Source organism: Hypanus sabinus, chromosome 10 (assembly GCF_030144855.1).
Source record: "Hypanus sabinus isolate sHypSab1 chromosome 10, sHypSab1.hap1, whole genome shotgun sequence".
Taxonomy (NCBI): Eukaryota; Metazoa; Chordata; class Chondrichthyes; order Myliobatiformes; family Dasyatidae; genus Hypanus; species Hypanus sabinus.
In genome coordinates, this window is record NC_082715.1 from 119,778,796 (window position 1) to 119,805,165 (window position 26,370).

At 43.9% G+C, this 26,370-nt stretch overlaps 1 protein-coding gene across 4 annotated transcripts in view; it reads left to right on the forward strand.

Annotated features, from left to right (window-relative positions):
• Positions 1-26,370, forward strand: part of daam2 (dishevelled associated activator of morphogenesis 2) — a 310,900-nt gene that overhangs the window by 195,581 nt on the left and 88,949 nt on the right. For all 4 annotated transcript variants that reach the window (XM_059982795.1, XM_059982796.1, XM_059982797.1 and 1 more), the window contains exons 8-14: positions 3,835-3,938; positions 9,596-9,662; positions 11,825-11,942; positions 13,223-13,361; positions 16,024-16,082; positions 17,717-17,907; positions 25,884-26,186. In XM_059982795.1, coding sequence (XP_059838778.1) covers positions 3,835-3,938; positions 9,596-9,662; positions 11,825-11,942; positions 13,223-13,361; positions 16,024-16,082; positions 17,717-17,907; positions 25,884-26,186 — 981 coding nt within the window. The remainder of the gene's footprint in view (positions 1-3,834; positions 3,939-9,595; positions 9,663-11,824; positions 11,943-13,222; positions 13,362-16,023; positions 16,083-17,716; positions 17,908-25,883; positions 26,187-26,370) is intronic.

The following is a 26,370-nucleotide window of genomic DNA, read 5'->3' on the forward strand; positions in this document are numbered from 1 at the left end:
GCCAGACTATTAATGCATCTTTTAATTTGGAGGCACAGTATCACACAGTGCTTTCACTGAGACTCCACCAACAATACACCTCAATGAAATTCCCACCATCAACACACCCTCTCATTGAGACTCCACCATCATCACACCCTCTCATTGAGATTCACCCATCAACACACCCTCTCATTGAGATTCACCCATCAACACACCCTCCTACTGACACTCCACCATCAACACACCCTGTCACTGACAATCCACCATCAATACATCCTCTCACTGACACTCCACCATCAACACAGACTCCCACCGACACTCCACCATCAACCCACCCTCTCACTGACACTCCACCATCAACACACCCTCCCACTGACACTCCGCCATCAACACACCCTCTCACTGACACTCCACCATCAACACACCCTGTCACTGACACTCCACCATCAACACACCCTCTGACTGACACTCCACCATCAACACACCCTCTCACTGAGACTCCACCATCAACACACCCTCTCATTGAGATTCACCATCAACACACCCTCTCACTGAGACTCCTTCATCAACACACCCTCTCACTGACACTCCACCATCAACACACACTCCCACTGACACTCCACCATCAACACACCCTCCCACTGAGACTCCACCATCAGCACACCTTCCCACTGACACTCCACCATCAACACACCCTTTCACTGACACTCCACCATCAACACACCCTCTCACTGACACTCCATCAAGAAACACTCCCACTGAGACTCCAACATCATCACACCCTCCCACTGAGACTCCACCATCAATACATCCTCTCACTGACACACCACCATCAACACACCCTCTCACTGATACTCCATCAACTCACACTCTCACTGACACTCCACCATCAACACACCCTCCCACTGAGACTCCACCATCAACACACCCTCCCACTGACACTCCACCATCAACACACCCTCCCACTGAGACTCCACCATTAACACACTCTCTCACTGACACTTCACCATCAACACACCCTCTTACTGACACTCCACCATCAACACACCCTCTCACTGACACTCCACCATCAACACACACTCCCACTGAGACTCCACCATCAACACACCCTCCCACTGAGACTCCACCATCAACACACCTTCCCACTGACACTCCACCATCAACACACCCTCTCACTAACACTCCACCATCAACACACCCTCTCACTAACACTCCACCATCAACACACCCTCTCACTGAGACTCCACCATCAACACACCCTCCCACTGAGACTCTATCATCAACACACCCTCCCACTGACACTCCACCATCAACACACCCTCTCACTGACACTCCACCATCAACACACCCTCCCACTGAGACTCCACCATCAACACACCCTCTCACTGACACTCCACCATCAACACACCCTCCCACTGAGACTCCACCATCAACACACCCTCCCACTGAGACTCTATCATCAACACACCCTCCCACTGACACTCCACCATCAACACACCCTCTCACTGACACTCCACCATCAACACACCCTCCCACTGAGACTCCACCATCAACACACTCTCTCACTGACACTTCACCATCAACACACCCTCTTACTGACACTCCACCATCAACACACCCTCTCACTAACACTCCACCATCAACACACCCTCCCACTGACACTCCACCATCAACACACCCTCTCACTAACACTCCACCATCAACACACACTCCCACTGAGACTCCACCATCAACACACCCTCCCACTGAGACTCCACCATCAACACATCCTCCCACTGACACTCCACCATCAACACACCTTCCCACTGACACTCCACCATCAACACACCCTCCCACTGACACTCCACCATCAACACACCCTCTCACTAACACTCCACCATCAACACACACTCCCACTGAGACTCCACCATCAACACACCCTCCCACTGAGACTCCACCATCAACACATCCTCCCACTGACACTCTACCATCAGCACACCTTCCCACTGACACTCCACCATCAACACACCCTCCCACTGACACTCCACCATCAATACATCCTCTCACTGACACTCCACCATCAACACACCCTCCCACTGAGACTCCACCATCAACACACTCTCTTACTGACACTTCACCATCAACACACCCTCTTACTGACACTCCGCCATCAACACACCCTCCCACTGACACTCCACCATCAATACATCCTCTCACTGACACTCCACCATCAACACACCCTCCCACTGAGACTCCACCATCAACACACCCTCCCACTGAGACTCCACCATCAACACATCCTCCCACTGACACTCCACCATCAACACACCCTCCCACTGACACTCCACCATCAACACACCCTCTCACTAACACTCCACCATCAACACACACTCCCACTGAGACTCCACCATCAACACACCCTCCCACTGAGACTCCACCATCAACACATCCTCCCACTGACACTCTACCATCAGCACACCTTCCCACTGACACTCCACCATCAACACACCCTCCCACTGACACTCCACCATCAATACATCCTCTCACTGACACTCCACCATCAACACACCCTCCCACTGAGACTCCACCATCAACACACTCTCTTACTGACACTTCACCATCAACACACCCTCTTACTGACACTCCGCCATCAACACACCCTCCCACTGACACTCCACCATCAATACATCCTCTCACTGACACTCCACCATCAACACCACCCTCCCACTGAGACTCCACCATCAACACACTCTCTTACTGACACTTCACCATCAACACACCCTCTTACTGACACTCCGCCATCAACACACCCTCCCACTGACACTCCACCATCAATACATCCTCTCACTGACACTCCACCATCAACACACCCTCCCACTGACACTCCACCATCAATACATCCTCTCACTGACACTCCACCATCAATACATCCTCTCACTGACACTCCACCATCAACACACACTCCCACTGAGACTCCACCATCAACACACCCTCCCACTGAGACTCCACCATCAACACATCCTCCCACTGACACTCCACCATCAACACACCTTCCCACTGACACTCCACCATCAACACACCCTCCCACTGACACTCCACCATCAACACACCCTCTCACTAACACTCCACCATCAACACACACTCCCACTGAGACTCCACCATCAACACACTCTCTTACTGACACTCCACCATCAACACACCCTCCTACTGACACTCTACCATCAACACACCCTCCCACTGAGACTCCACCATCAACACACTCTCTTACTGACACTCCACCATCAACACACCCTCCTACTGACACTCTACCATCAACACACCCTCCCACTGAGACTCTACCATCAACACACCCTCCCACTGAGACTCCACCATCAACACACCCTCTCACTGAGAATACCACCATCAACACATTCTATTGCAGTGTATATCTGCCTCCATCAACCTTTCACTCTCCTGTCCTCATAATACCCTCAGATTTGCTTTAATGTCTCTTTGTTGCTGGTGATTTTAAAAAAATCACATGGAATGAACCTGTGGTCTCCGTGCAGTAAATTGGTCACATATCGGCATACACACAATCCCTAATAGGAAAGTTGCCGAGTTTGGTGAGTGACCTGTGGAGGCAGAATCAACAATGACTGACAGGCAGCACATCTTAGGCAATTGATCCCTTTTATCCTTGACTTTTCTTGCAGAGTGCACCTGCACTCTTTGTGAAAGCCTTTTCTAGCATTGATGTTCCAGGCATACTATCCAGGAGAAGATTACATGCCACTGTGCGCAGAGAGAGATACTGACTGCATTGGGAATTACATTGACATTATCCACTAGATAATGGTCCAGGGTTTAATGATACTTTTTGCTTCCTTGCAGGACAACCTGGAGTTCCGGCTTCATCTGCGATACGAATTCCTCATGTTGGGAATTCAACCAGTGATTGACAAGTTGCGAAGCCATGACAATGCAACGTTAGACAGGTACCCTGACATGCACCAGCCCATGAACACAGCCCACATCAATCAACTTTCTGCATCTGGAGTGGGGGTGGGATTTGGAAGTTGATGTTTAGGCTATTCGTTTATAATTGGAGTATTCCTTACCAAGAAAATCTTGGTGCAGGAGAATGAGGATGATATAAAATCATGAGGAATATACACAGAGTTCCTGGCATAGGTGTAAAGTGAGTGGGAAGAGATTTATTAGGAACCTGAGGAGCAATTTATTTTCACTTACCAGGTGGTCTGTGTACAGAATGAGCTGCCAGAAAAAGTAGTTGAGGTAGAAAAGTAATGTTACGTACCCCGTAACTGGGTCACTTACCAGCAAAGATAGAGAGGTCCGTTGAAGTCTGATGGTACTAATTATAACAGTATTTATTGATAAAAATACACAAAAATAATATCAATGCAAACATACAGATAATATACGTCATCAATACTAAATCTAAAAGCACGGGTATAATAATAATCACTAAGAAATAGCTCTATCGTTGTCTAGGGGATAATGTACTGTCCGATGGAAATATAAAAGTCACTCAAGTTCATGCAGGCTGCAGCCTTTTGTTGGAGAGAGAGAGAGAGAGACAGATTTTTCTTAGAACTTGCCCGTTTTCCATCTTATGATGTCGATCCTTCGAGAGTTCCGTTGGTGTAGCTGGTCACGGGTGACCAGCTCCTTTTGCTATTTAGCTAAGCCGTCTTCCGTGGCCAGGCCCACCAATTCCAAGGCAAATGGAAAAGGACACACGTGGGCTTTCCACCGGCTGTCGCTATTACGCTGTCACGGGATTTCTAGCATTTCTCCTGGTGCGTCTAAAGGGGCTGTTCCCCAGACCCTCTTTTATCCTGACTCACAGGGTCTCAGATGTCAATCAGGTTGGGATGATGCAATCCCTCCACCAACCCCCCCCCCCCCCCCGATCATTCCCTGAGGGCTTCCATGAAGGACAGTACTCAATACACAATTCCGTCTCCAAGAGACAATGGCAGTTTCCCGTGGCTTCGTATCGCTGAGGGGCCAGGACATTCCAAACCCCTTTGTGGATTCTGCGTGTCTTTCTCATTTCCTGGGTCTCCTGACCTGAATTAATAGCGATCTTGCGATTCTCAAAAAGGAGGGGACTACTTTGTACCCTTCGGCCCCTCAGAGTTGGGGCACAGGCGTAACAGTAACAACATTTAAAGGGCAATTGGACAGGAGTATTGATCAGAAAGACTTAATACAGGCAAAAGGGTTGACCTTAGATGGGTGTTCTGTCAGATTAGACTATTTGGGTCAGTTTCCAGTATCTGTGACTCTATGGCTTTAAGCTGAAGATGAGGGATTGTTGAAGCAATTTGCAAGGTTGAATACAAATTGGTAGAGGGATGGAAAATTGAAGTAGCAAAACACTAGAAGCTTCATTTGGTCATGTGCTCAACTAATGAGTGCTTGAGTTTCTCCAGTGTAGAGGAGACCTCATTGTGAGTACCAAATGCAATACACTAAATAGGAACATCGTGGAGAACCCAAAGACAGACTGAGTGATCATTTTGATGAATATCTCTGTTCAATCTGCAGCTCTGTTTCTCTCTTCACAGTTGATTCCTGACCCTTTGACTTACAACACTTTTTGTTTCTATTTCATAAAATAAGGAAATAAATCAGATTCAGATTCAGTTTATTGTCATTTAAAAACCACAAATGCAATGCAGTTAAAAAAATGAGACAACATTCCTCAAGAATGATATCAACAAAGCACATGACAAAATAGACTACACCAGAAAATCCACATAATGTTTGGCAATCCCCAATCCGGAGTCCGGAGAGGCGTCTGCAATGCAATAGGAATAGAATGTGAGATTGGGTCAGGATCACTCCTCAGAGAGCTAGCATGGGTAATTGGACAATTGCCCTTCTTTGCAATGAGAACTCCATGATCCTGTGATTCTATTCTCAAAAAAGTGGCAGTTGTAAAATATGAGGGAGAGCATTTATAAAACATGTTCTGTGCAGATAAGATGGATTGTTGCAGTCCATTCCTCAGGTTTGGGGAGACAAAAAGCTCAAAGAACAGAGTATATTTATTATGGAAGTATGGATACATTAAACATCCTTGAGATTCATCTCCTTACAGCCCGCCACAAAACAAAGTAACCCAGAAGAATCCATTTAAACTAACGAAGACTGTCAAACACCCAATGTGCAGAGAAAAAAATCCTGCAATCAATAAGCAAATTGTTTTTTGTACGCTGGCCTTTATAAATCAGAGCATTGAGTATAGGAGTTGGGATGTAATGTTAAAATTGTACAAGGCATTGTTGAGGCCAAATTTGGAGTATTGTGTACAGTTCTGATCACCAAATTATAGGAAAGATGTCAACAAAATAGCGTACAGAGAAGATTTACTAGAATGTTATCTGGGTTTTAGCACCTAAGTTACAGGGAAAGATTGAACAAGTTGGGTCTTTATTCTTTGGAGCGTAGAAGGTTGAAGGGGGGACTTGATAGAGGTATTTAAAATTATGAGGGGGATAGATAAAGTTGACATGGATAGGCTTTTTCCATTGAGAGTGGGGAGAATCAAACAATAGGACATGAGTTGAGAGTTAAGGGGCAAAAGTTTAGGGGTAACATGAGGGGGAACTTCTTTACTCAGAGAGTGGTAGCTGTGTGGAACGAGCTTCCAGTAGAAGTGGTAGAGACAGGTTCGATATTGTCATTAAAAAAAAAATTGGATAGGTATATGGACAGGAAAGGAATGGAGGGTTATGGGCTGAATGCAGGTCGGTGGGACTAGGTGAGAGTAAGCGTTCGGCACGGACTGGAAGGGCCGAGATGGCCTCTTTCCAAGCTGTAATTGATGCATGGTTATATGGTTAAATAGCACTCTGAACTGAAGTCCTCAAAAAGAGTTCGTCCACGGACCCTTAGCAGAGCGGAGCAGGAAGCTGAATTGGCCCGACCCATACCTCGGGCTCTGACACCCTAACCTTTTCAATTTGGCCCAGCACCTAAATTGTCATCTAAATATTGGGATCAGTCAGCTTGATACAATCTAGGGCCTGGACCCTGCTGCCTCGATTTAGTTTGTATCTAAAAACTAGAAGGCCTCGGTTTAAGGTGAGAGGATAAATCTTAAAGGGGACCTGAAAGGCAACTTTTTCACTGAGTGATGTGTATGTTGAATGAGCTGGTAGAGCAGATGCAGTTAGAGTGTTTCAAAGACATTCAAAGAGGTGTATAGATGGGAAGGGTTTAGAGGGAAATGGGTCAAATGCAGACAAATGGAGCTAACTCAGGAAAGTACCTTGGTCAACATGGATGAGTTGGGTCGAATGGCCTAATTCTGTGCCGTATAACACTATGACTCTATGAGATTTAATGCTCACAGTCAAGATGGATTGGGTAGAATAAATAAGAGGAACTGCTTAAACTAGCAGGCAGTTTGTTTACACTTGTAGATAATTGGCAAAATAACAGTGGTGATGGAGAGAATTTCCTTTGCATAATCAGATGTTGCGATCTCAAGCGTGCTGCCCAAAAAGGCAAGTTCAATATTGCAAAAGGAACTGGGTAAATATTTAAAAAGGAAAATATCTGCAAATAAGGCAGGACCATGGGGACTATTTAGAGAACTCTTCCAAAAGATCTGGCACAGGTGTGACAGGCAATAGAGGCTGTTTTGACTCTGAGTGATTCTTGTGCCCAAACTAAACCAAGTTCTTGAAAATCAAAGAAAAAATCTGCTGGAAATCAGAAATAAAAACAGAAAAACAAGTTAGTTTGTTTTCTTTCCTTCCCAGATGTGAGGAAGGGTCTTTGACCTGAGATATTAACCCTTTCCATTTCCACAGACGGTCCTGACCTGCTGAGTATTTCCAGAATTATTTTCTTTTTTTTAATTCCAATCCCTGGCTGCTGCCTTAGTGTGGTAAACTACGTATACCTGTCTGGACACGCCCCTCTGCTGACTGCTCCTGTGGCTTCTCCCACAGACCCCCGTATAAAGGTGATTGGAGGCACTGCTCTTCCCTCAGTCTCCAGGATGTCGTGGTCTCTTTTGCTGCTAATAAAAGCCTATCGTTCACCTCCCATCTCCCAGAGTTATTGATGGTGCATCAGTGAGTTCCTCAGTCATTCCCCATATTTGTGCAGGCAGCAAAGAGGGACACTGCCCGCTGTCAATTCCTATCTGCCACATTAGAATATGGAAACAGAGAAAGAGCCAAAACTGTAGCATTGGAAGACTTTGTGTTCCTCTGTATCACCCTCCAAAGGATCCTGCCTACTTACCCTCTGTTACAGCAGTACTGAATTTTGGAAATGGAAAGGGGTTGGGTTAATGGGATTATGGGGGAGCCAGTATAAGGGGGGAAAAAAGTCATCACATTTTCAAACACTGAATTGAATAGTGCTACTGAAGGAGGAACAGGGCAAAGCAGCCTTGGTTGGGGCCAAGAAGAGCGGATCTGGAAGGGGTTAACCAAATGATAACTGATAGAACCATGATAATGACAATTGCTTAATGTGGGCAGTGAATTTAAGATGCAGAACATGATAATAGAGGAAGGTTTCACCCATCAACTTCCCTCCCTACATCTGGTTCCTTCTGCTCTTCTCTTCCATTATAGTTCCCATTATCATCAACCTTACTTATCAGATTCTTGCATCTGTAGCCTTTGTGTTCCTACTTACTACCATCCAACATCTGTATCCAACTTTCATCCTCTCCTCTCCCTACCTGGCTGCACTTGCCCATTTTGCATCTATTATCCGCCTCCCAACTCAATCCCACCACCTCCAACAGCACAACTTGGCTCCATCTCCTCAGTATCCTTCAGCCTACCAATAACCCTACAGCCAACCCCTGACTCGCCCTTCTCCTCTTTATACTGGCTACGTCCCCTCTCCACTCTCACTCCTGATGCAAGATTTCAATCTGAAACATCAACTTCCCTCTCAGAGATGCTGTCTGACCCGCTGAGTTTCCCCAGCAGGTTGTTTCAAGTTCAAGATTTTTGTTACTCAACCATATGCATGTCTGCCGCCAAAGAAATCAATGTTCCTCTGGACCAAGGTACATAACGCAAAACATATAACTCGTACACAACATATGAAATAATATTACCACACATAAAATAATATATATTCCGAAAGATTAACATTTAGCATAAGGTGCATTTAGGGTACAAGTTAAAAAGCAAACAGTATTACGCTACTAGTGCTTCATAAGTGATGGGACCTGGGTTCCTGTCCCACGTAGAGAGTCATGCTCCAAGACTGCATGAGACAAGCCTGGGATAAGAATGTAACACCTGACCTCTGACCTCTAGCTTCTGCCTGCACTATTTCTTTTTGGATCAGTATGAATTGTGGGATTATTCATTCCATCCTGTAACATAGTGTTAGTAGCTTCATGCACAACATTCTGATGATGGGTTTTGCATTTCCATAACTCCTTGCGAAGAAACATTCCACCTTGGTATGAAATCTGGTTTTCCACTATCTCTTAAAGCAAAGCATTTATCCTGTAAGTGCTCCAATCACATGCTGAGAAACAGCAAGGTATTTGAGGTCAGTGAAGTGCTGGTTGAGGTAAAGGTTGAGGATAGACATGAGCACTGACCACTTTGCTTGTTATCTTTGTCTTCAGGCACTTAGACTTTTTTGAGATGGTGCGAAATGAGGATGAGAGCGAACTAGCAAAGCGACTTGACATGGTGAGTGACATTGGTCCACATCAACCTAGACCTCAAGAGGAACCTGGCTAAGTGGTTTAACATTATTTGTCACCATTGGATTCCATTTTATATATATATAGGGTTTTGTGTCCTGGATGTCTTGTTTTATGATAAACAGCTCACTACATTATTTGGTACATGATGGACTTTGGTGAAATGGGCAGTATTGCTACATCAAAGAGATTAGGTACCTAACAAAGTCTGAGATGTCTGTGCTCTCAAGAAATATCATCAAACTGGACTCATTCTTCTAATTTTGGAATCATGAAGGAATAGGAGCAGGATTAGGCCATTCCCCTACATATCTGCTCCACCTATCGATATGATCATGGCTGATCCTCTCTTATCAGTACGACATTCCCACTGTTGTCACAACACCCCCTCTGTCTCCAATTTTGTATCCAAGCATCTTTCTACATCATTCTTAAATACATTCAAAGACTTGCCCTCTCTGTGTGCAGAGAATTCTATATCTCAGTGTTCAGTCATACTCCACTGTGGCCCCCAGCCGGGTGAAACACATTCCAGCATTCAACTAATTGAGCCTGGTCAGAATTTAGGATGTTTCAATGGGATACCCACACGTTCTTCAGAATTCTGTTGGATATAGGGCTGGTTAACCCAATTCCTCCTCTTCCAGCAGTCCTTACCACTTCAGGAACTGGTCTACATAACTTGGTTGTATCCCCCTTTCTAGCAGTTGTGCCTTGAGAGGGAGACCCACACTGCCCACAGTTCTCCTCTGTGTGGTCCTGGATGAAGGCAATAGTTAATCAAGCCTCAAAACCTTGCGAGGATACAGCATCCAAGAGAAGGTTGCTCAACCCCTCAAGACAGGTCTACTGCTCAGTTAGATTTTCACAGACTGTCTCTTAAAATTTGTCACCCTTTGCCTATACTTCTTGATGAGATTATTCCAAACTTTGCTCAGTGAACCTGCTTCATTTTCCTCTAAGTACATTTGAGGCCATGTAAGGCTTGGCTAACTATGCCCTGACTCACACCAAGAGTGGTTCAATTATCATTCCTCTGCTTTCTGGGCTATATTAGCTCCAAATAAAGTAACACCCTTGTTTTAACATTCTTCTTCTTCTTCAAAACCCTTCATCATGAAAAACCAGCCTCCCCTCTACAAACTCTATCTACACTTCCAGCTGCCTCAGAAAAGCAGCCAGGATGATGAAAGCCCCCTCACTCCGAACACTGAGATTGAGATTTATTTACATTGAACCATACAGTGAAATGTGGCATTTGCGTTAACAACCAACACAACCGAGGGATGTGCCGTCACAAATTCTGGTGCCAACAAAGCATACACACAACGCTCGGCAGAAAACACAGAAGACTACAAGCAACAAAAGCAAAACAAGTCACTTTTTTCCCTCCCACCTACATGCACCCTACTTCCTTCTGGCTGAAGATACAAAAGCTTGAACACACCCACTCACAGCCTCAAGGGCAGCTTCTAACCCACTGTAAACAGGACAAATCTGTTTTACAATAAAGTTGAACTCTTAACATCACAATCTACTTTGTTATGGGCCTTGTACCTTATTGTCTGCCTGCACTGTACTTTCTCTGTAATTGTAACGTTAGGTTCTGCATTCTGTTACTGCTTTTCCCTTTGTGCGCCCTCAATGTACTGATGTGATGAAATCATCTGTTTGCATGACATGCAAAACAAAGTTTTTCATTTTTCCTCAGTACACTTGACAATCATAAATCAATTACCAATTACTTGGCTCTCACCACCTCTATTTCTCTCTAAGCACAAAACTTTGAGATCTTGTGTTGCTGCAATGCTGGCCTCTTGACCCCCCCCCACTTTAGTCGCTTGGTCTTTGGCAGCTGTGCTGTCAGTTACCAAAGCCCCAAGTTTTGAAATACCCTCTTTAACCTTCCCTGCTCCTAAACTTAAAAGCTGAATATTCAGTGACCTGCCCATTCACGCCTTGGTTAACAGTTTTGGTCAGTGCCATGTGAGGTACCTTGGAAGGGTTTGGGATGGTTAAAGTCGCCTTATATACATAGATGCACATGGTTGTTAGCATGCTTGATGTCTTCCCTCTGTGAGCTGTTGTGTCAAATGACAGTTCATTCCTGTAAAACCATGAGATGTAACTCATTCCTTCTGCGCTCAGGTACACATCGACACCAGGAGCACTAGTCAGATGTTTGATGTGATTCGGAAGAAGCTGAGTCACACAGATGCCTACCCACACTTGGTTTCTGTGCTTCAGCATTGTCTTCAAATGCCCTGTAAGTGGAGTTCTTTTTTTCTGTTTTTGTATTCCCTTGAATTACTTCTTGAATCCTGATCTTCTTGCATTCCAGATATCAAATACTCGTGTAAAGATGTTTTCCTCACAGATTCTATGTAAAGTACATTCTTTTCACTTTCTACCTATGCTCTCTTGATTTTAATAGCTGTTGATGTTTGACATGGATTTGGTGAACCAAAGGATTGTACCTCTCCTAGACAAAAGAGTACATACTAAAGCAGGCCAGTTGTTGAATATGAACCTCTTTAGGATGGTCTGAAAAACACAACACAGATGCAAGCCCATCTTTCACATCCCAGAGTTTATTAAATTCTCAGTGCATGAACTTAATGGAATCTGTGTTGAGAAGGGGCTGAAATTTGGGCAGTGCTCCTTCTTGCATCTTTACAAAGCAGAGCCAGTTTTAATAAACCATTAGAGTATAGAGTTATACAGTACAGAAGCTGGCCCTTCAGCCGAACCCATCTGTGTTGACCATTGCTTGCCCAGTTTGTGTGCATTTGACCCATATCCCTCTAAACCAGGGGTTCCCAACCCTTTTTATACCATTGATCCTACCATTAACCAAGAGGTCCGTAGACCCCAGTTTGGGGACCCCTACTCTAAACGTTTTCTATCCATGTACTTGTCCAAATGAATTATTGATATTGTAATTGTGTCCACCTTTACCACGTCCTTTGGCTGCCTATTCGACATACCTAGCACCATCACTGTTCCTTGAAATCTTTTCCCTTTCACCTTCTATCTCTGCCCTACCATGGAAAAAAAGAAGACTGTGAACCATTCACCGTATCTATGCCTCTCATGACTTAATGTGCAGTAATCAGACTCCTATGCTCCAGGGGAAAACCCCCCCAGGATGTCCAGTCTTTCCTAATAACTCAAGCCCTCCAGCCCCAGTAACAGCTTCATGAATATTTTCTGCACCCTTTCCACAAGTGCAAGAATCTCAGAGGAGAGGACAAAGTTACAAGATTAGCAAGTGAGGTGTGTAGGAATTTCTCCACATGGATGGTGGTGAATCTCTGTAATTCTCTATCCCCCGCAGGTTGTGGAGGTTAGGCAATTGGGACTATGTAAGGAGGAGTCGATACATTTTTGAAACAACAGTGAATTGAGGGCAGTGTGGAACTGGCACAAAAGAGGAGTTTGAGGCCTTGGACAGATCAGTGTCAATCATACTGAATGGCAGGGCAGGTGGGAGGGACCAGGCGAGTTCTTATGTTGTTCACTGTTGATTCCTGACTTGTCCTACAGGGAAGAGGAACGGAACCAATTGCCAACACTGGCAGCTCCTGGACAGGATACTACAACAGATAGTGCTGCAGGACGAGAAGGGAGAAGATCCCGACGTTGCACCGCTGGAGAATTTCAATGTGAAGAACATCATTCGGATGTGAGTGTTGCTTGAAGCTGGCGAGTGAGACTTCATACCTCTATGTAGTACTCACTTAAAGGACTTCCTACACGTGTGTGATATCCACTTAAAGGAATTATCATTGATGGGTAGATGGGAGTTGGGGGTGGGGTGGACGACCCAGTATTGAATTTCAACCCTAGAGTTCCTTGACTTACTTTATTTCTTTACCCTAGAACTTCAAAAACTGAAAAATCGCGTCCTTCCCATCAGATCTTTCCTCGAACTCATATCTCCACAATGCAGGCATCTACCTTAGTCCTCCAAATCTAATAACTCCTCTAATTCCAGACTTGTTGACATCCCATTGAATTTAATTGCTCTATCGTTGGCAACCATGCCTTTAGCATGAGGGGGGTTGGAGCCGCCAAGGAGATCCCTCCCTGGTCCTGCTCACCTCTCCGCTCCCTTAAAATTCATGTCCATGACCAATCCCTTGGTTAGTCGGCCTAATATCTTCTTCTTTACCCTTACTAGGAATGAAGTTTTCAGTTGTGTACTGGCAGACTCTGAAAACCCCTGGTGGAATGGAGCACCTGGAAAAGCAATTATGTTCAAAAGATATTTAGAGAAAAACATAGATAGGAATTGATTAGAGAGAGAGATTGGCCAAACACAGACAAATAGGAGTAGCTCAGGTTGAGAACTTGGTCAGCATGGATGAGTTGGGCTGAATGGCCTGTTTCCATGCTGCCTAGCACAATTTTTCTACAATTACCTCATGTTGAATGTTTTGGCATGCTGCATGACCCTCTTAATGCAATATTATCGTCCTCAGTGTGACGGACTTTTTTTTTTGAACACCTAACCTGGACCTGAGTGGAACTGGCTGCTTCTTCTTGGCCGATGGGCAGCTCAGTGGCTCAGCTCGTCGAGCTGCTAACTCAGAACTCCAAAGACCCAGCTTCACTCCTCACCGCAACACTGGCTGTGCATTCTCCCTGTGCTTCGCTCTGTAGACTCCCATTTCTTTCCACATCCTAAAATTGTGCTGGCTGGTCAGATACTGGCCAATGTAAATTGACCTAACATGTGTGAGAGGTAGAACCTGAGGGTGTTGTTGGGAATGAAGACAGGATAAAAGATTAGGATTAATGTAGGATTAGTGTAAATCATTGGCATGGGCTTGGTGCGGTATGACTGTGACAGAGACATTACAGTGCCCAGGCTGTTGAAGGGACAAAACAATAGTCCTTCCCCTTCCCCATACTTCCCCGCCCCCTCCACTCCCACGTCCAGGGGGTGATTAATTAGTGAGCACCATTTGAGAGAAAAGACAGGAAAAGACAAAAAAAGACAGGAAGTGAGCCAACCTGTTAAAAAGTAATCTCCTCACTGCCATTCCATTTCCTGTACACACTGGTGAAGTGTCTGTTGCTCTCACATGGCTGTCATCCATTGGCCTATGGGTTGCACCCAGATAAGTTGGAAGGTTATGGGTTCAAGGTTCAACCTGGAGACATGCATAGAGAAATTTTGGCCGATGTTCGATTACGTCCTTGAGGGAAGGCTTTATCGTTATCATTTGGATAAGGTGTCATTATTTCAAAAGAAAGCAAGAGTTATGTCTGTGGTATCCTAGCCAGTAATTATCTTACAACCAATCCAAATACAATGATCTGGTTGTTATCTCGTTGTGGGTCTCACTGTGTGAAAATTAATGACTGTGATGACCAGAATGCTTGTGTGTCCACTCTTCTGAAGAATAGTGCATAATCAAAAATTAAAACAGCATGGAAACAGGCCCTTTACCTCAAAGTCCATGCCAACCAAGATTTCCAGTAAAGCTAGTCCCACTTGCTTGCATTTGGACCATATTTCACTAAACTTTTCCTATCCATGTACTTGCCTAAATGCCTTTTCAATGTTGTTAATGTACCTGCATCAAGCATATTCTCTGCAAGTTCATTTCACATATCCACCATTCTCTGTGTGAAGAATTTACCCTTCAAGTCCTTTTTAAATCTTTCTCTTCTCACCTTAAATTTAAAGCACTTAGGTTTTAGTTCGTCTTCCCAGAAAACAGACTGGGTATATCTATGCTCTATGAATTGATGCACCTCTATAAGGTAACAATTCAGTTTCCAATGCTCCAAAGAATAAAGTCCAAGCCTGTATCTCCCTGTAGCTCATATCCTTGGGTCTTAACAACATTCGCAAAAAAACTTTTTTGTCCACTTGCAGGTTAAATAACATCTTCCTACAACAAGCCATCTAAAACTGTGGACAGTCCTCTAGTTGTGGCCATACCAACCGTGCTCCATGTAATTAGATTTAGAAAATGTTGGGATATTTAAAGATCTGTACTAGGTGGTCATCATGGACATGGTGGGCCAAAGAGCTTGCTTCCATTTGATGATTCTAAAAGAGAAATGAGAAACTGTAGGCTTTTGTTCCTTTTGAGTATTCCATCCTAAGAGCAGTACTTGACCTATCAATATCAATTGATGGCATTTCCAGAGAGATAGCATATTTCATCAATATCATGGGTGTTCCAACCCAATGAAATTTTTTTCATTCATCTCTATATCTTGTTTATTTCCTCAGTTTGCATGGTTAAGGGTTTTACTGCAGAGTATGGGTGAAATCTGATTTATTTACTAAGTAGCCTAATGGATGTGCAACCTTTCGACTTCTTCAGGTTGGTGAACGAGAATGAGGTGAAACAGTGGAAAGATCAAGCGGAGAAGTTCAGGAAAGGTAGGGAACCTTGCTGAGAAAGCATTCCATACAATCCTTATATTCCATGTGGTGTTGGTTGGGCCTGACCTGACATTTTTTGACCATCTTACTTCCAATCACTTCACAAGTTGGTTCACACAACACCACCCCCCCCCCCCATAGAATATGGAGGAAAGAACAACAACATCTTTCACCAAATTTGTGAGCAGTTCTCGATGACTGAACTCCAGTCAGTCCAGTTTAGGAGTCCTTAAAATTTTGCTCCTGTGATCAACCTCTGGATTGAGGTAAGTCAGAGGCATCTTTTCACAGAAGAAATATGTACTCTATTTTTAGGTGACTTCCAGCACATGGAACATAGAGTAGTACAACACAGGAACTGGCCCTTTAGCCTATAATGTCTGTGCTGATGCTAATTTAAACTAATCCCAATGTGCCGTCACATGGAATATATATCCCTCCAGGTATCTGTCTAAGTGCCTCTTAAATATTGCTATCGTATATGCCCATACCTCCTTTCCTGGCAGGGTGTTTATATGTAAAATAGTTAACTTCTCACATCCCCTTGAAATGTTCTACCTCCCAAAATCTATGCCCTCTAGTATTTGTCCACCCTAGGAAAAAAAGTCTGATTTCCTACCCATACTTCCATCAGTTTGCCTATCCTCTGATGCTCCAGGGAATACAATCCAAGTTTGTTCAACCTCTCCTTATAGCTAATGCTGCCAAATCCAGGCAAACTCTGCTGCCTTAATACTGGCCTTATAGAGTTGGTATTTTTCTCAGGTCTGTGCATGGAATGTGCGGCCAGGGTTGATGGTGGAGACTGATATGATAGAGGTGTTTAAGAGGCACAAGAAAATGTAGGAAATGGAATGATATTCACCTTGTATAAGCAGAAGGGATTAGTTTAATTAGGCATCATTGGCTTAATTAATTCAGCACAACATCATGAACCAAAAGGCTTGATCCTGTGGTATGTTATAGTGTTCTATATCAACATTGTATATTGTCTCAGAGCAGATAATTTAACACAGTAAATGCAAAGCACATGAAGAGTTGATCTTCACATCATATCTGAGACACCAACAATAACATTATATCCTTGGAGGCTCCAGCCCAATTCAGATGAGATGCCGAGCTTTTAGCGTTATACATTTGTGAGATGTCACCATTACATGAGGGTTAAAAGCTAGTATGAATTGCCTACTCCTAATATCCCTTGAGAAAATGGTGGCGATCCCCCTTCTTTAGTGCCTTTTTAGTGAAGGCCTTGCACGGTACTACTGAAAAGAGAATTATGTGGTTTACACCCAGGGTATTTCCAGGATGATGTGTAACTAGGAGGGAAACATAGGGAGTGAGTCCTTATGAGTCTGCTACCTTTTGTCCTTCTTAGACAGGCATTATATATAGGGTTTATATTATAGGGTTATATAAGTAAGCCTTGGAATTACGGATCAGACAAATTCAGTAAATGACTCATGATTCATACTACTCTTCCAGAGTGTGAGAGGTTCCCAGTATTTGCCATCCAGTGTTTTTATCGGTTCCCCCATTGTTCATTTTGCAGATTGTGGAATAAAGTCTTTCTCCTGAGGTGTGTCTTATCCTCCTGTGTGGGTGTGTGATTTTGGACTTCTTTTTCTCAGATCACATAGAACTATTAGCCAGATTGGAAAAGAAGGAGAGGGAGTGTGAGACCAAAACCCAGGAGAAGGATGAAATGATGAAGACCCTCAATAAGATGAAAGACAAGCTACAGAAAGAGTCAATGGAGTTGCGACAGGCGAGGGATCAAATGATGGAACTCAATGCACGTCTGAATGACCTTGCAGACTCGGTAAGGACAGCATGTCCCCCTCCTTCACCTCTTCCGCCATCACCTCAGTCAAGGGGGAGAACCCTTGCCTGGTGAGAAGAGCATTTCCCTGAGTAACTTTGTTACAAAGTATCATTTCAAGCTGCCTTCTGGAGATGTTTTAAGCTGCTCTTTACAAAACAACTTACACCATTCAGCCAGATTTCAGTGTCACTGTTGTTGCAGCAAAACAAATGTGCCTGGACTATTTACACAGCAAGCTCCCATAAACTGCTCATCAGCTACTGCTGGAGGTACTTCTGCTGACCTTAACCATGCTGACCATCAAGCATCAGCAGGCTAAGGAACAAATGCTGGTTAATCCCATTACTAACGCTTGGACCTCAATGGTCGCCATGAACATGATGAGCCAGAGTGTCTGTTTCTGTGATGTATTAGAGAGGCGTATAATACATGTGACATATTAGCTTGTCATACTAACTCCTAAACAAATCTGGTTTTATTCTCTCCATAGTTCCATCAACCCTGCCCAAATTCTGCCACTCACCCATGTACCTGGGATAATTTACTATGACCAATTAATCGACCCACATCATTGAAATATAACAGAAAACCATATTGTCCAGAAGAAGCCCACACGATTAACAAGGGGAGTGTGCAAACTCCATGCAGGCAGCACCTCACTGGCTTGGGTCTTTGAAGCTTACAAATGTGCCATCTGTGGCTCTAGATTCACATCAACCATGATCCCTCTTAACTCAGCCCAAAACCTTCTTACTGAACATAGGGGGTGTTGTACCATCAGCGATATTCTCCCAGTGCTTGAGCATAAGACGTAAATAGGATCAGAATTAGGCGAATCAGCCCATAAGGTCTGCTCTGCCATTCAATCATGGCTGAGTTTTTTTTTCTCTCAACCTCATTCTCCACCTTCTTCCTATAAGTCTTAACTTTCTTACCAATCAAGAACCTATCAATCTTGTTTTTAAATGGACTGAGTGACTTGGTCTCCACGGCTCTCTACAGCAATGAGTTCCACATATTCACCACACCTCTGGCTGAGGAGATTCCTCCTCATCTCAGTTCTAAAGAGGTGCCCCTCTATTCTGAAGCTGTGCCCTCAGTTCATAGACTCTTCTTGAATGGAAATTCCTCTCCATATCCACTCTATCCAGACCTTTCAGTTTCCATTATGTTTCAGTGGCATTCCTCCCACTCATCCCTCTCTGTCCTTAACTCCATTAAGTACAGACACAGAGACATTAAATGCTCCTCATAAGTTTAGCTTTTCATTCTGTGGATCATCCGTTAGACCCTCTCCAGTGCCAGTGCATTTTTACTTAGGGCTCAGATTGTTCACTGTATTCCAGATGTTTTAGTTCCAATGTTGGTAACTGGATGTTACTGAATCCTTGGTATTTAAGGTAGGGCAAAGGTTTCTCCCGGAATCAGCGCCCCATGACCAAAACCTTTAAAAAAATTATGGTCAATAGAGACACGAGCAGTCTGGGAAGAAGAGAACTGCTATCTTCTGCATCATTACAAGAGGCTCTGCCTTGTGTATTGGTGCCTTTTACAGCTTCAAGTTCCCCAGATGACATTTTTATGTAACACACCATGACTGTCAATTTTTTTTTTTTAAATTCAGTTTCAGATTTATTTTTGTTTGGGAAAACTAATTATATATATTTTCAGATGTCCTGTGATCCTGATGGAAAACAGAACAGCCATGTGTTCTCAAAGTTGAGGAGGAATTTGATTAGTTTGACAAAGCATAATGCTAACTGAGGAATTTCCCTGCCAGGACCTCTCTGAAAAATGAAGCAGTCAGAAAGAATTACCTTTAATATAAACAAACATCAAAATGTAGTGGTCGAGGCGATTGCATAAAATGGGAGTCTTGACAAGTATCAAAGGGAGGAAGGAATCAAAGGGTGAGATGAAATGGGGTGGGGGTGGTGGATCTCAAACAACAGCACTATCCAGCTTGCCTCTCGTGAATCTGAATTTCTTTATCTTATCCCATCTAAAAAGCAACCAGGTTGTCCCGCCTTGGGTTGGTTCTTTGTGGGCTTGTTTTGGTGGGTTATCGAGGCCTCAGTGGTAACAATCCGTGAGTGTGGTTAGTTGCTATTGTCTAGATTTTTTGTTGCCTGATCTGCTGGTCACTGGACTCCATCTACTCATCATCTGTTTTGGCATCCCTCACTCTTCAGTGGTGAGTTTTGCCCGGATGTAGCTCCGTCTCAGGCAGGGCCATCTTCAGACTTAATGGCCTGAAGTGATAGCCCAGTTTAATCCTTGCTCCTTTGAAGGGGTCTCTGCTTTATTGCGTCTGTACCCTTTCATATGTGATTGTTGAGACAATGGGCTGATAAAGAGAGATCCCATGCTTACAGTGGCAAGACCATTTCTTCTTGTTTCCTCTCCCAGTTCCTCCCCAAACACAAGATCAGGGAAAAGTTTTCAGGAAATACAGAAATAAAATTCTGTTCTTCCTTTTCTTACCACAATACTTCAAAAGACCATGGGGACCATATTTAGGTGATCTGTTTATTGACGATGCATGTGTATTCTTGCATGTGCATCTAGCCTGAACTTTGGTTGTAGACGAGATTGAAATTCATCTGCGAGTACCCAGTTGCTTGTGGCTGATCGGTGGGAATCTTGTTTGGAACGGCCTGGGAGATAGCTGGTATGCTGGACGCAGAACTCTTGTGAGACAGTGGCTGAGACAAGTTAGTGGGGTGAAATGAGCTTCACTTTATATCTGCCTCTTTGCAAAGCTGACCCATGAGCTCTCAACACCAACGTTGGAGATGTTGACACTGAAGTGCTCCACATTCCCGCAACTTAAAGAAGGAGAAATTCCTGGACCTTGGGTACAAGTGGGTCATGGGCCTGGGGCTAGGAGGGCTGATGATGGAAGTGAAATGGCCACCTACCACTGGAGAGCCGAGTCTTGAATTACGGCTTACGGTTTAATGGATCTAGCTGTGTGACAGGATTTCAGGGACGGCCCAAGTGCTGAGGGAGAGACACAAGACCAGGAATGAACAGTTCACTGAGGGTTGATAAAAAATGAACAGAACAAAAAGAAAGTATTAAAGCTAGGCCAACAGGATCACTAACTAGAAAACTCTCAACTAAAAACTAATGTAACACCTGTGTAGCACCAGTCTTATCATGTGTGACTAGTCGTTGAGGAAAATCAAATTACTCTAGGTGCTAATAGGCCATCAGAAGAATCCAGGTATCGGAAGGAGGCAGGGAATAGAAACCACACACTTCTGGAAATAAGGTTTTGTTTATAAGGAAAAAAAACAATATGGACAAAATATTTACATGAGCAAGAACAATTCAAAATTCGAACATTCTGTTTAGGTTCCAAATCTTAGATATCAAACCACAACAAACTCTTTTTTTAATTATGATTAGTGATATTTATTAGAATAACCTTTGTTACTCCAATTTCTCTAATTAATTAGATCCAGTGTTATTCCCTATTTAAAAGTTTACAGACTAAACTTTCCTTTTTACTTATCCCTAATTAGTTAGAAAACCAAATATAATTCCTATTCTCCAGTATTACACTTAACTTCAGTTTCAGTTCCAGTCAGTATATTTACAAGTTTAAATTAAAATTCAAAAATTATAAATGCACAGTTTAACTCCTTTCACGACAATTCTCCAATATCACAACTCTTAAACGAAGTAAATCTCATTTAGTAACTTATCAAAGTCTTTGCAAAACAATAATCAGTTCCTGCAGAAAATCAAATTCAGATTCTTCGAATGAAAATAAACTTACACATCCAACCGCATTAAATCCTCTGTGTCATCACACATTTCATTCCCGTGCTGGCTCTTTACCTTGGGTGGCTTGCTATCTTGTTCATGGAATGAAATAATTGATCAGCCACAGAAAGTCTATTCACAAACTTGTACAAAACTTGACCCAATGCCTTGGTATGATTTTGCACAACTAATTCCCGACTACTCAGCAGGGATTTGGACACTGGTCTCTGCCAATACTGTCTTGTTATAGCTGCTGCATATCATAGCTGGAACTTCAATAAATCTTTTATCGCTATTGTCTCTCCTCCGGGAGTTTCACCCTGAGGGTTTCAAGTTAGTAGGGTAAAGATGCTCACTACTAATTCCACTCTTAATGGTTCATGTCTTCAGCTTCTAAGTGTTGCTGTGTTTCTCTCCTTGTCCATTCTGTGTACAGCCCACCCCACCCTTGCATAGTTTTTTTTCAAATTCTTTTTTTTAAATCAGTAACCATTGTTTCCATCCCTCCACAATTAGAACTTTCTAACATTACAATTTTGGACTTCATTAGCCTGGGTTACAGTAACACCATCACTGCTTCTCGAATGCAGCAACCTATAACTAAATTAAACTAAATCCTTTCACAGTATCTAAATCTAAATCACTAAACTTCTTTCCTGGAACTTGGTCTAAAGCAGGGAGTGTTCTCATCACTATTCTTCGATCTTGACAAGAATGAAGCAATAGAAAGACAGTTAAATACAATTGCAAAGAAACCCTCATTAGCTGGAATGTGTATATTATCGTGTCTGTGATTACCATCTTCTTTCAACTGCCCCCATGCAAGAGCACCCAGCTTCCACAGCAGTGTCCACGGTTGTGACATTGTGGGATATTCCACAGTGATTGTGCTCCACTCAAAGGTTGTGTGGAGGATTTGGTGTGATTACATACCCTGTCCCTCAGTGCAGGGCACCTCAGAGCTTCACAGTAAGTTTACAATAGAATATTGGATCAATGCCACTGATATCTTGAGTGAGATCCTGCAGATAACAAGATAACTACTGACAACAGTGAACAATAAGGAGGAATATTAGTGCCATTTACATTTTCTACCTCTTCAGTGGCACTTACAACTTGAAACTCATTTTGGGAAAACGTTTTCTCCCCACTATTGTAGCTCGATGGGGGTGACCTTAATATATTTAAGACAGAGTAAATGTGGAAAGGATGTTTCCCATGGTAGGAGAGTATAGGACAAAAGAGCACAGCCTCAGGATAGAGGGGCGTCCTTTCAAAACACAGGTGCTGAGAGATTTATTTAGCCAAAGGTTGGTGAATCTGTGGAATTTGTTGTCATGTGCAGCTGTGGAGGCCAGGTCGTTGGGTGTATTTAAGGCAGAGATTGATAGGTTCATGATTGGACATGCCATCAAAGGTTACGGGAAGGCCGGAAAATGGGGTTCAGGAGGAGGGAAAAAAAGGATCAGCCATGATTGAATGGCAGAGCAGATTCGACAGGCCAGTTGGCCTAATTCTGCTCCTATATCTTCTGGTCTTATGGTCAATTTCTTTCTCTTTAATACACCACAAAGAATGCTCATATTTCTGGGGCTGCTGTTGATGCAGAATTCCTTGGAAATATTTCGCACTGAAACTTACCAGCATATGGACCGTAACGGTCCCATGCTCGCTGTCACATTGCTGTGGCCACTGTGTCAATACTCCTGCCACCTTGTTAGACTTGTACCTGTGGAGAAGCTGATATACCAGCTGTGTTGTGTTGGGATCTTTATCTTTGTTCAAAGTGATTCACCATTCCGAAGCCCTTCAGAAGCAAAGTCCAGTTCTGTCCTCTTGATGCAGTCACGTCCATATAGAACGTCAAAAGAGGCCCTTTGACCCCAATTCCTGAGCTGACTGTGAGGCAAATTTAAACAAACCTGGCCTATATCCCTTCATTCCCTGCCTGTTCATGTGCCTGATAAACATCTCTGAAATGCTGCAATCATATCAACTTATGCCATATTCCCTGGGAGCCCATTCCAAGCACCGATCACTCTCTGTGTAAAATACCTGCCTCACCCATCTCCTTTGAACTTCCTGCTTCTCACCTTAAAGCGATGTCTTCTGGTGTTTGACATTTCTACCTTTGGAAATGTCTCTGGCTGTCTACCCTTTAAAGGCCTGTCATCATTTTGTAAACTTCTATCGGGTCATTTCTCACACTCCAGTGCTCTTGAGTCACCGGAGAAGGTGAGCGACCCAAGAGGGATGTTTATTGGTGCACATTCTTCTCTCCAGTGAAAGCGTTGGGTTCCAGAGTAAGTCACCCAGTCTCAGCTTTCATTGGTTCCACTGAGGCACAAAGGAAGGAATTTCTCAGTGAAGCCTGCAACTCACCCTGCATGCCAACGTGGCTGTAGAAAGCAGGTGTAAGATCTTCCCATGAATCCATTCCGTCCGCTGTCCTTCTTCCTCAGCCTCCCAGCAGGAGTTTGAGAATCCAGTGCAAATGCCAAGTGCAGGCTCTGGTCAGGTTGCAACAACCCCACCAGGCCAAGGTGCACATTCGACCTTTGTGACAGGGAAAGACACTGCTCCAGGGTCCGACTGTTGCACCTCTCGCAGGCTGACCAATGACACATCCAGAGTTTCTTTAGGACAGTGTGGTGCCTGCAGGTGGCGCTATTCCCATCTGCAGAAAGACCACCAGTGGGCCTCTATGAATGAGGCATGTTAGAATGGTACAGAAAGAGATGATTTGGCTTATTATGTCCACAGTGATTGAGGAAAGGGAACATCACGACCTAATTCCACCTTCCAGCCCTGTTTGTAGGCCTTCGGATCGCTCAGTGCTAATCCGGACTACTCTGTTTTTCAATGTGATGAGGGTTTCCACTCTCACCATTCTTTGAGACTGTGAATTCAAGAATGCCCGTTGTACAAATGCTGCCAGTGACCCAGCTTTGGTTATGACCTGAAATCTGAAGACATGCAAGTTGGTTTGTATCAGGACATATTGGGGAGGTGGGTGTCAGTTGATGGGCAAGTGGGGAGAATAAAGTGGGAATCAGTGCAAATTGGCATAAGTTGATGCTTGAATGCTCAGTACACACCTGATGGGCCGAAAGGCCTGTTCACTTGCTGCATAACTCTGACTATAAAATACGATTTCCTCAATTCCCAATACGTAAAGCGCCCTGAAGAAACAGGTGCACCAGTTTCATCCCGTAAATCTGAGGGGACTGTATAAATGGCCAGTGTCCTGACTGCTCCTGATTAGAGGTTTATTGGACAGAGCCTTTGAAGACATTGCCTCTCCCACTGAAAAGGATGACGCTCTGTAATGTTTGTGTAGTCTGGTCTGCTGGGCATGTCTCACAACCTTACTGTTAGCAATGCATTATCTGGACAAAGACGCATAATCTAATCATAAATGCCCCTTAACTGCAACAGTAAGCCACTTAGTCTCAACCTATCGGATTCAAAATCAGATTATTTTATTGTCCTAAGCACCAAGGTGCAATTAAGTTCCTTGCTCACAGGAAGCTTACAGAGGAAATTGTGTACATGATTATAATAAATACAATCATAAATACAGTGCTGAACACAATGGTGCAAAGACGGCAATAATGTTCTCTCTATCCTGCATTGTTACCCAAATTCTCTGACATAAAATTAACATTTCCTCTCTTTCTTAGTTCTGAGGAAGGACGCTGGACTTGAAACAATAACTTTTCCTCCCTCCATAGATGCTGCCTGATCCATTGAGTGTTTCTAGCGTAAAGACCGTCTCTGGCTTCTTTTTTTACAGATCCCCCTTGTTGATTTTGTACACAAGATTGATAAGAGAAAGAACATTTATTAAGAATGGAGGGAATGAGAGGAAACTAGTTCTGCTTCACATAAGAACAAAGATGTGAACATATGATGGACTTTTAAATTTAATATTTTGGGTCATGTTCAAGCAGAGGAGATTTGGTTTAATTTGGTGTGTTCAGCACATATATAGTGGGCCGAATGGCCTGTTGCTGCATTATTCTACTCTGTGTTTATGGGTGCTCATTCATATCGATGGAAGTCAATAAATCAGGGATTCAAAGCCCTAGTATGATCTATATTCTGCTTATGTGCCTCGTCAACAGATTTGTTGTTCACCTTTATTACTGTTAGTATTCTGCTTTCCTTCAGAGTTGTTTCTTTTCTTCTCATTGCAGAACGGAGTTGGCCTCTCCTTTCCTCTTCCCCCTCCACCACCGGGGGGGCCCTTCCCCCCACCCCCTCCCCCAATGTTGGGCGAGCTGCCGCCTCCACCCCCTCTGCTCCTGTATGATTTCCCGCCGCCACCTCCCCCTCCACTGCCTCCTGGAGGGCCACCTCCCCCGCCCGGTGCCCCACCCTTCTTTAACTGTGGCATGCCACCCCCACCTTGCCCCCTCACCATTGGAAGCATGAGGAAGAAGGCCATTCCACAGCCGTCTCACCCACTGAAGTCCTTCAACTGGCACAAGCTGGCAGAGGTAAGGAAAACTTATTCTCCCTCAAGAATGAGTGGGCACCTTTAATTTAGACATCACATTCACCCTCTCAGGGGCTAGAACGAAGACCCCTCACAACCCCTCTTGTCAACAAAGTAATTCATGGCATGGACTTACAGGGCCTGTTTCTGTGCTTTGTAACCCAGGAATTTGCAATAATGAGACT